Consider the following 10041-nt stretch of genomic DNA (forward strand, 5'->3'; position numbering starts at 1 on the left):
ATTTTTTATATGAATTGTGGTTAATTTTGGAGTACTCTTTGGTCCTTAGGGAGTACTCTTTACACGCATGCATGGAGTAGTCGCGATTTTTGCAGGGAGTATTACCGGCGTGAATTTTTCTACGCACGCACACAAATAAATTTGCGTGCGTGATTTTTCAGAGTTGCATTTCTGTCCAATTTCAGAAGTTGAGCAAAATTTGAGCATAAATGCAGAATAGCTTCGATTCCAAAAAAAAAAACGTACGGGGATTGATAGAGAACATTAAGGTGAGTATAACGGTATATTTCTTTTCTTGCGGAAACAAAAACTACAAAAGTTATTAAGGGTCAAATTTCAAATTAAACTATTTTTTAAATAAAAAAGTCTTAAAAAGTAATATATGGATTTTAAAAGTTTTGACCTCAATCGATAGGAAATTTAGTTCCCTTTAATTTGATATGCATACTTTATGTATGCCTTGTTTAGTTTTCACAAAAATCTAATTAATGTACGCAGAAAGGAATTGCGCTTCCCTTCTGCGGCAACACAGAAAGGAAAATTCTACTTGGGGAGGATTATATTTATACCAAATTAAAGGGAATCAAATTTCCTATCAAATGAGATCAAAATTTTTAAAATCCATGCATTCGTTTTCAAAAACTGTCAGTTTGCTCTCAATTTCCCCTACTTTGCAAGTTTTTTGCGTACGCGAACGCAACTGTCACAAAGCAGAGAACCGAGTACGGGAACGCTTTCTGGTAAAAACCTGTAAATTCTTGCAACTTCTTGCGAGTTAGGGAACGCAACTATTATTTATCGCCTGTGAAAAGTTCGTACATAAGTGGTACATATGTAAAGGATAGAATTCTGTTCTTCAGAATAATTAAATGCGTCCATTATGTCTTTGCACTCTGATACTGGAATAGATGCACGATCGGAGAGTAACAACAAGACCGCAGAAGCGTAAGTTTAAGCAAAATTTCCAATAATCCCTCCATTCATATCTTCCACTCTTATTGCAGCACAATCAAAATCCCATTCGAGTCAGTACAGCGTGCAGTGATAGTTTATCGGGTATTAAGCGTTGATAAGGAACCGAGTCGTAATTTTGTCCAAAAGGAATTGCGTTTAGTGGGTGATGAAATTGAAGTACACTTTAAAGCTACTCATGTAAAAAACTTACGAACAGCAATCACATCCTTTTTCGGATCCCTCTTACTCTGTACGGACACAATCAAAGAATTTGCACCAAGTTCTGAAACTGCTAACACTAATGCCAGAGCACACACCTGCACCAACACCGCATAGAGCGGTGTACGGTTTCAGTTTTTATTTACTTTTCTTTACTCTATTTATTCTATATTTAATGTGGGCGCTTTTGCCAACTGAAAGTTGGGGTCTAAACTACCTGCCAGATAAATACTTCGCTGCATATTTACCAATACTGGTACTTATGGGTATGTTCGTTTTTGAATTCTTCGTATATCCGGGAATTTGTTTGGCTATGACACCCAACGTAGATGATGTGGAGTCTGTGATGGATACTGCTTTATTATTGCGACATGCCGAGGGTGATAAATCTGTAGATTCCAAGAATAATAGTGTATGGGCGCGTGTTAGATACATTAAACAAGCGACACCACGAAAAGAACGCGAAGTGCTTTCCAACTGTGACTTTTGCAATAGTACACATCGTCTACCAGCAGCACATGAACAGATATCTACATTGAGGTTTTTGGATTTACAGGATGTTAATAGTATTTTTGATTAGAGGCATCAAGAAATAAAGCTACAATTTATGTATGTACAGTATTTTGTTTCATTTATATGTATACCGGTTTAGAATTCATTAATTTCAATAAAATTTTCGTAGTGGCGACAAGTTTTACTTTCTTCTCGTGCGCACTGTTGTCCAACCAGGTTCAGGCTCTGCAAATTCTTGCTTTCTACGTGTTTGAGAGCGTGTTACGCGACTACAACTGGCAATATCGCTGTCTTCATCGTCAACATCCATATCAGCGTCAGAGTTTCCGCTACTGTCATCATCCTCTGAGGATGAGTTTTCTCCTGCAATTGGCGTATACACAATTTTCACATCGGGTCGTAGCCATTCCTTGCCTTGCGGTAGTTTGCTTAATTCACTTTCGATTTGTGCATATTCTCCACTGAAGCAGAGCGATTTATATCGGAGCAAATTCCTACAGATTTCTGGGAAGAAATTGATATAAGTTTATAGTTTACAAATATGTTATGTTCATAGTACTTCATACGTTTACCTGGTATGGAACCATCCTCACATATCGTGTCGAATTCTTGATCCAGCAGTTCCTCCACAACATCTTGTAGCTCACCTTGTGTTATGTTCTCATTACCAATGCAATACTTGTAAGTGTACTCCATGATTTCAATAGCTTGCTGGTATAAGAAAAATAAGGTAAGTATTATGCAAAGTGGTTGGTTGGGGTTGACTTCGCATTACCTGTTGCCCATTGCGACCGCCCATGCCATGCTCAACTGCTAATCGCAGATTTTGCCAGTTATTGAAGATTTTCTCTAAAACTAAGCGAAAGTTTTTCTGAAAATCTGTTTGAGCCATCCTGTCGGAGTTTATTGTTTTGATCAAAAAGACTTTGCGGCGAATGTCAAAGCAAAAGCCGTAATAAACACGTGAGAGCAGTGATGGTTGTATAGTGTTGCCGCTTATTCCTTTTTTTGGAACCAAAAATGTAGCAACCCAATAAACACTGAAAAAATATTTCTCCAACCTTGGAGAAATTCATAGTTCTCATGTTGATATCCAACATCATTCCCCAACTCACCTCTAACCGACGCGCAGATACGTAAAAAGTGTTAGGGAAACGAATTTTTAATTACCAAGTGAAAAACTAAAGCTAAATGAAGAGGAAAATTACCAACAAAAAGTAAATAATCTTCAGAGTATCCTCAAATAATCTGAAAGAAAATAGAACGCGCAGTGAATCAAGTGGCAAAATTACTGTCGGACTGTATCCTGAAGTGAATTATTGTAATACGATTTTGCTTAACTACATAATACAAAAGGAGTAATAAAATGAAAAATTAATCAGGGCTATCACGGAATCCATCGTAGAAAATCTACGAATCCGAATGCCTGCTACGAATACGAAAAAAATGCTATCACTGAATCCGAGTGAACTCGAAAATATCATTGCCAGCTTCGAATGCTGATTCGAAATCAGTTAGTGCATAGGAAACAACAGACATTTATGTATGTCATTTTGCTCACGCTGGCAATCAGGCGCAATAGCCGAGTGTGCAAAGCACTAGACAGCCAATTGAGAGAACCGAGTTCGAGTCCGAGTCGTGGGGTAGTGGAGATTTTTTCCTTTTTTATTTAATTTTTGTTTATTTTTTAATAAATATTTTTTTTAGTTTATTTTTAGCTTAGATTTTATTATTTTAAATAGAATTTTTTTTTTTTTTTTAAATAAAGTTTTATGATATTAAAGTAATTAGGTTTATTTCCTAATAAATTGTTGCTAAACTATTATTTCCTCGATTCATGCAAAATATTAATTCATTAAATAGCGTCTAGCAGATGAGTGCGTGCATGTACATATGTATGTATATATAGCATTGGTATTTTACGTCCACGTTTACACAAATATATGGAATTATATCAAACTACATATAACAAATTTGGAGTATAATAAATATTTAATATTAAAAATAATGCAGCTTTCTTCCACTATTTTTAAGATTGAGTGATTTTAAATTTTGTTCCGGCAGCATAATCTCATCGTAGAGTATCTGTACGAATCTTCATTACGAACGGATTCAATGAAGGCTCTCTACGAATTTCGAATTTACGTTCGTAGCTATTCGGATTCTGTGATAGCGCCTTCGTAGATTTCACGAAAATTGAAGCTACGATGGATTCTGTGATAGCCCTGAATATTTAAACTCATCTATGTATGTCGTTTCAATCAAAAAGGTATAAGGTATTTTACTATTTCAATTGCTTAAAGCACCAAGTTGGCAATTGTGGGCACCGGCACTTCGATAGTGCAAAAAAATAAAACCATTCGATACTATCGATAGTTTTACAGCTGTAAATCCTATCGCAAAGTAATGGAGATGATTACTTGTTTACAATTCACTTAATTTGTTTTTGTTTGCGGGCCGCGGTGTTAAAATTTTTATTATTTTTATAGTTGAATTAGGGAATAATAATGTCCGACGACGATACCATTCATCCATTAAGCGATTCTGAACATATTGCAGATTTTGACGACCACGTAGATGAGGAAGAGTTAATAACTGCACAAAAGGTAATACGTAACGTACGCATAATAAAATCTTGAACTTCTGAACCCTTGCTTTCCCTCATAGGTACTAGAAATTGTAGAAACCGCATGGCAAAATGAATTATGTGCACCAGAAATTCTCCAACACCAAACCGACATGATGGAGCTGATGCTCGGTCAAGTCGCACACATGGAGGAAAATATGAAGGATTTAGATAAGAACGATTTTCGTTTCATTGTGCATCAAATGGAATTAGAACGCATACGCTATGTGATGGCCAGTTACCTACGTTGTCGATTGCAAAAGATAGAAACTTACACGCGACATATAATAAATGAGGAAGAGGCGCGAGATGTGTCTGAAAAAAGATTATCGCCGGAAGAGGCCAAATACGCGCAAGAGTATGCCGAAAATGTGGAGCAATACTTCCAGCAAGTGGCGTTGCAGTACATGCCCAATATGCAGCGTTCAGAGGCGGATCAACGAATAGTTCGTCCAAACCTAATGAGTCATGTTTTCATCAAAGCGAATGTGGCGGGTAAGAGCAATAAGTGAGCTTCAAATTATTATTGAAAATATCGTCCTTTTCATACATTCCTAGTGCCTGCTGTTGTGGTTGGCGTCGATGACGAGGAGGTGGATCTAACTGCTGGCTCGCAGCACATAATACCCTACCAACTGGTATCCGATTTAATTCATAAAAATCAAGCGCAGCTAATTTAGAAGTAGTGTCTACCTGTAATAGATAGCATAAGTACAAGTATAGATGATTTAAATTAAGCTTATTTTATTCCGTATTCAAACGAGCTAAATTGCACTAATCCATTGTCAATGGCTTCAAAGGTTCAGTATCACTTCTGGCACCATTTCCGGCAGCATTTTGGGCAAGTGTGCTAAACATAACACGCTTACGTGTTTGTGGCAATGGTACTGCTGTTCTAGGCGTAGCATGCACTTCTACAGTCGTTGGTTGTTGATCGCTTAAGATGGTATTGTCGAATCTCGGTTGCCGCATTGGTGATGCCAGTATGCGTTCCAAGCGTTGCTTAAATACATTGCTTTCACACAACCTTTGTGGTGTTTGTATTGGTGTAGAAGTGACCTCCAGGTCTTCAAACCCTTCAACATCCGAGGGAAGTTGTACGTCTTCGTGTCCACGACGCTGAACAACGTATGTTTCTTTTGGCTTAATTGGTTTGGCGTGCTTAAGCATATCTTCGACAGGGGCAGGTAGTTTTGTAGAGCAAAGCTTGTCGACAAGTTTTTTGATTTTGTTGCGCGTTGCATAGAAATTTGGATATTTCTGCGGTTCCGAAAATATATTTTAAAAATTAGTTATTAATAACACATGATTAATCCATTGCATACCTGCTTCAACTTGTGCCGTTTGTGTGAAAGCTCAGCACTCAGGCGTTTCATTGCTGCTGTGGATATGCCATTTGTCTTTGGTTCCAGGCCGCTTGCAATCAAGCGTTTATTCGCCAAATGCTGCGCATCGTTACGGGTGCAGGGTTTTGGTTTTTGCGGTACTCTATAAAAGAAAACACATTTTATTAAAATTCAATGTATCACATTCATAATTGCAAACGTAATTACTTGGTTTTTATTCTTTGTTTGACTCTTGCCGCCTCTGCAGGAGTTGGTTCTACCTCTGATTTGCTGCTACTGCCATCACTTTCGCTTTCGGTGCTTAAGGTCTGTGTTATGTCCGTGCTGTCATTTCCGGTTGCAGCGGTTCCAGATTCTATAAAAATTTTGGAATAGTAAAATTTCGCAAATATATCTCCATGTATATAAAATATAAAACCAACGATTTTCAAATATTAAGTTTTAAATAAACTGTTAGTAAAATAATAATCCCGATTTGTGTTATTATTCTATATAAAGTCTAGAAAATTTTATTACATATTTCGCTAGCTTAGAGTGAAAAGTTGCTATATCCACTTTTCTAAGGAAAGTTATTTTCGTGCAAAAAGCAAAAGCAAGTGAAAATGCATCGTTTTCGAAAAGACCGAACTTACATATTTTATTTGTTACCATTTCTATTCAGTGAAATGTAATTTACAGAATAGTTACAGAAAATGTGACAAGTCCCAAGGAATACAAAAACGTTTCATTAACAAGTGCTTGAAGAAAATGAGATTGAAAGGTTTTCATTCTATCTCGGAAGTTTGAAAAACAGGACTTAGCGACTTTTTGCTTTAAGCTAGTGATTTGCTTTTTGTGAATTAACAAAGGACGATTTAAGGCCGTTAAATGTTACATTCTTTTAGGCGCACCATTCGAAAAAAATTTTTTAAACTAGAAATTTTTCGGTTTCAAATTCAATGACGCTTTTTTTTAGTTCAGACTTTTCTCTGAAATGGTCAATAAGCTCATATCTTTGCTTGGCGTGCAATACCGCATATACGCGAAATGCAATACAGCGTATATGATAGTCTGAAAATTTCACAAAAGTGCAAATAAACTTATTTTCTTCTAAACTTTGAATGTTTTTCTAACTGAGCTAATATAAGCTTCTATTGCAATTATTGACCAGTGAATTTGTGAAGTAGGCCAACACTGAGACAGGATACCGAAAATAATTATTTTTCTCAGCCACCACAAAAGTGTTATTGCATTTTGCGTTTACGCGGTATTGCACGCCAAGCGACGCAGTATATTGTATCGTGTACCTTTCCTCCTCACTGCAACGTCATGAAGCTTCTCCGCTTTGACAAATGTTCTGTTACTTTCAGTGCTCTGCGAATATAACTCCTCTCCTTGCGTATTCTTTTTATTCGACGCAGACGATTCTACACTTTTAATTTTGCGAACACGCGGCTTTGGTTTCACAGCAGTTGAATCTTGTCTGTCCTCATTACCGTTAATGACATATGTCTCATCAGCGTCTCGTTGCGTTTTTTGAATCGCAATAGGCTCTGCCAACAAGGTTGAACTGCGTTTAATGCGAGGCATGCGCTTTGCCGGTTCAGGTCTCGGTCCGGCGCTTACGCTAGAATCGCTCTCCGTACGATTAAATGTAGTGTAGGTAATGTCCCGCGTAGAATCCTTTAAAGCTGAAGCTTTTTTTACACTAGTTACTATATCGACGGCTTCTACAGGCGTGACAAGCTCTGCAGCATTGCGCTTCTTTATCTCACGTTCAAGCTCTTCCAGTTTCTCCTTATAGTTCACTTCCATATTGTGCACGAATTCCTCAAGTTTTTCGGCGCTTTTTTGACCGATTTCAACAACTTTCTCAGTTAATAGTCGCTCAAGATCTTCCACCGAGGGTGAGCCGCGTCTTTGCAGTGCCGCTGCTACTGCATCAACGCTGTCATCTGCTGCCCTCCGCTCTGATCTATCATCACCTCGTGGTTCGACACTCGTGATGCCAGTGACTGGCACAGAAAACGCCGTTGTTGTTGTTGTTTTCGCTTCCTCCAATGTATGCACAATTTCTCCAAGTTTCCGATTTATCTCCGCTATGGACTCCTCATTATTGGCCTGCTGCGATTCGCGCCACGCCTCGAATTCTTGTATTTTGGCCTGCAGCTTACCAAGTTGTGCTCTGCGTTCCCTCACCTCGCTGCTATCAGTGCTCACGCTGTTCAAGGTGGCATCGGCACCATCATCCTGCTCCTTTGTCTCGAGCAATTCGCTTTGAATAGCGACGCTCTTCATCGATTTTGGCGGTTCGCGTGGCGTGGCGCGTCTGCTATGCGACGGCGCCGCCCCGCTGCGTTCGCGTATGTCGCGTTCTGCGTTGTTAAGGCGCTCCTTTAACTGCTTTATCTCCAGCTCCAACTTGACGGCGTTGATCAACTGTAAATCGTTATGCTCGCGCTCCCTTGTGGCAGCGCTGGCCGGCGTTTCGGTGCGACGATCAGCCGCGGCGTTGCCACTAGCGGCAACGGTAGCCCCTATATTTGGCGCATTGACTGCCACGCGCGCTGCATGCCGCCGGCTAATGTGTATATTTAGCGCCTCATTACTGATGAAGCTCTTCGTGCACAGATGGCATGGATATACCACCTCGTGTATGGCCTCGATTTGTGTGATCTTCTTGTGCAGCTGTAGAATCTCATTATTCGCCTCGGCTAGCGATTTACGCAATTTGGCGACATCCATTTGCGAGTTGGCGTGTGCTTCGCGCAGCTCGCGTATAGTTTCATCGAGGAATTTACGACAGAACAACAGATACTGTATGGCGAACTGCGAGACTACGAAATACTTGGCGATGCCGCTGTCCAAAATGTTGGTGTCCAACATTGCGGCCAATGGTGCTTCGGAGAGGTGGCTCAATAATCCGTCCACCTGATCGATTCGTTGATCCTGCAGAAGGCGATCTATTTCAATCGAGCCTATGACGAGAAACATTGGTTGGTTAAAAAGGATAGTACATTTAGTTCTTGATAATGTGTGAGTGTGTGTAGTTTACCTAAGATGTGCCAGTCGATGGGTCCATCTTTGTATTGGCGCAGTTTGAAACCTGCTTCGCGCGCTACTTTAGGGTAATTGTAATTAAAACTAATAGCCATTATAAAAAGCTAACATATCTTACTTTTGGACACATATGTAAACAAATGAAAATATTAAGTTCTTCCTGAAAATATGGATTTATTTTTGTTTGCCCACACAGTTAATAGTGGTCGCCAAGCAACGAATTTGAAAGACTCAGCGAAAAGTTTTTAGGGGGATGAAATGAACATTCAGGGTAGGCGGTCGGAAAGCAGCTCTTTCCCGCTCGAAACATTGACAAAAAGTCAGTATCACATCGTCGCAGAACGAAATGATTAGCTTAACGCTTGAACACTTTTGGGAAATGATGCAAACGAAATTGATAAAGGTTTTGCGAGAAAAATCATTCTTTCTGACGAAGCGCATTTTCACTGCTCCATTAACTTCATCGTTGTCGCGAAAATATGCGGAAGAGAGATACAAGGTTCTCGAAATCGATTCCCCAGTTCCAACGTACTAACGATTCAACAAACGGGCGACAACGGTGGCCAGGAGGCGGATGTTCTCTATCTTGCTGGCGCCAGTAGCGAAAATTATGCAGATACCCTTTGCGCCGAATCGTTTCCAACACAGTCGGGTATACAAGAACAAACTAAATTTATTTCAGGCCAAACTTTTTTGGGAATAACATACTGTTACATGTTATCTTATCTTACAAATAATATTTTACATTATTTTATTTTTTAATTTATTTCATTTTATTTTTTTATTCTACTTATATTTTATATATTTTTTAAACCTCTTTTTTTTGACAGGTAATGCAATATTTACTCTATCATATAAATTTACTAAGACTGCAATCTTCAAACAGGTGGCAACTCTCTTAGTTTTTTTCTTTCTATATTTTAAGCTAGACCTTTAGCAATACATCAGTGAAAACTGAATTCAATTTCATGCATCACTTTTTGAGTGATGCACGTACAAACACACAGACAGACAGAAAAAATTCTAAAAATTGTTGATTTGGCTTTTATTGCTCTAATAAAGAACCCCATATTAACTTTTCCTTAACATCTATAATGTACAGATATCAGCTTGTTACAATTTTATTATACATATGTATGTATAGATAGATATTATGCATATGTTTTATTTATTTTATATTTTTTATATGTTATATGTTTTGTATTTAATATTTCAAATTTTATATTTCATACATATTTTTTATAGTATATTTTATATTTTAGATTTAATTTTTTTATATTTTATATTTTATATTTTGTATTTTATATTTTATATTTTATATTTTATATTTTATATTTTATATTT

At 38.1% G+C, this 10041-nt stretch overlaps 5 protein-coding genes across 5 annotated transcripts; 3 read left to right on the forward strand and 2 right to left on the reverse strand.

Annotated features, from left to right (window-relative positions):
* The first annotated feature begins 741 nt into the window (after nt 1-741).
* Nucleotides 742-1751, forward strand: LOC118755431. The gene is made up of 2 exons (XM_036490265.1): nt 742-945; nt 1005-1751. Exons 1-2 carry the CDS (start codon nt 881-883, stop codon nt 1288-1290), a joined length of 351 nt encoding a protein of 116 aa, XP_036346158.1. The 5' UTR covers nt 742-880; the 3' UTR covers nt 1291-1751.
* LOC118755427 lies at nt 1349-1753 on the forward strand. The gene has a single exon (XM_036490261.1). It carries the CDS (start codon nt 1349-1351, stop codon nt 1751-1753), a length of 405 nt encoding a protein of 134 aa, XP_036346154.1.
* Nucleotides 1754-1777: 24 nt separating this feature from the next.
* LOC118755430 (pre-rRNA-processing protein TSR2 homolog) lies at nt 1778-2660 on the reverse strand. Its single transcript, XM_036490264.1, has 3 exons — nt 2462-2660; nt 2259-2397; nt 1778-2190 (listed from the first exon to the last, which is right to left on the reverse strand). The coding sequence occupies exons 1-3, from the start codon at nt 2576-2578 to the stop codon at nt 1868-1870; spliced, it is 579 nt and encodes a 192-aa protein (XP_036346157.1). The 5' UTR covers nt 2579-2660; the 3' UTR covers nt 1778-1867.
* Nucleotides 2661-3991: 1331 nt separating this feature from the next.
* On the forward strand, nt 3992-5049 carry LOC118755429 (DNA replication complex GINS protein SLD5-like). Its single transcript, XM_036490263.1, has 4 exons — nt 3992-4089; nt 4176-4292; nt 4354-4807; nt 4871-5049. Exons 2-4 carry the CDS (start codon nt 4194-4196, stop codon nt 4990-4992), a joined length of 675 nt encoding a protein of 224 aa, XP_036346156.1. The 5' UTR covers nt 3992-4089; nt 4176-4193; the 3' UTR covers nt 4993-5049.
* An 18-nt stretch (nt 5050-5067) lies between these two features.
* LOC118755428 (zinc finger protein DZIP1L-like) lies at nt 5068-8814 on the reverse strand. Its single transcript, XM_036490262.1, has 5 exons — nt 8693-8814; nt 6945-8615; nt 5866-6013; nt 5638-5800; nt 5068-5572 (listed from the first exon to the last, which is right to left on the reverse strand). Exons 1-5 carry the CDS (start codon nt 8790-8792, stop codon nt 5087-5089), a joined length of 2568 nt encoding a protein of 855 aa, XP_036346155.1. The 5' UTR covers nt 8793-8814; the 3' UTR covers nt 5068-5086.
* Between the last annotated feature and the right edge of the window lie 1227 nt (nt 8815-10041).

The sequence above is a fragment of the Rhagoletis pomonella genome, unplaced genomic scaffold (assembly GCF_013731165.1).
Source record: "Rhagoletis pomonella isolate Grant_MI unplaced genomic scaffold, Rhpom_1.0 Rhpom_scaffold_06259, whole genome shotgun sequence".
NCBI classification, from domain to species: Eukaryota; Metazoa; Arthropoda; class Insecta; order Diptera; family Tephritidae; genus Rhagoletis; species Rhagoletis pomonella.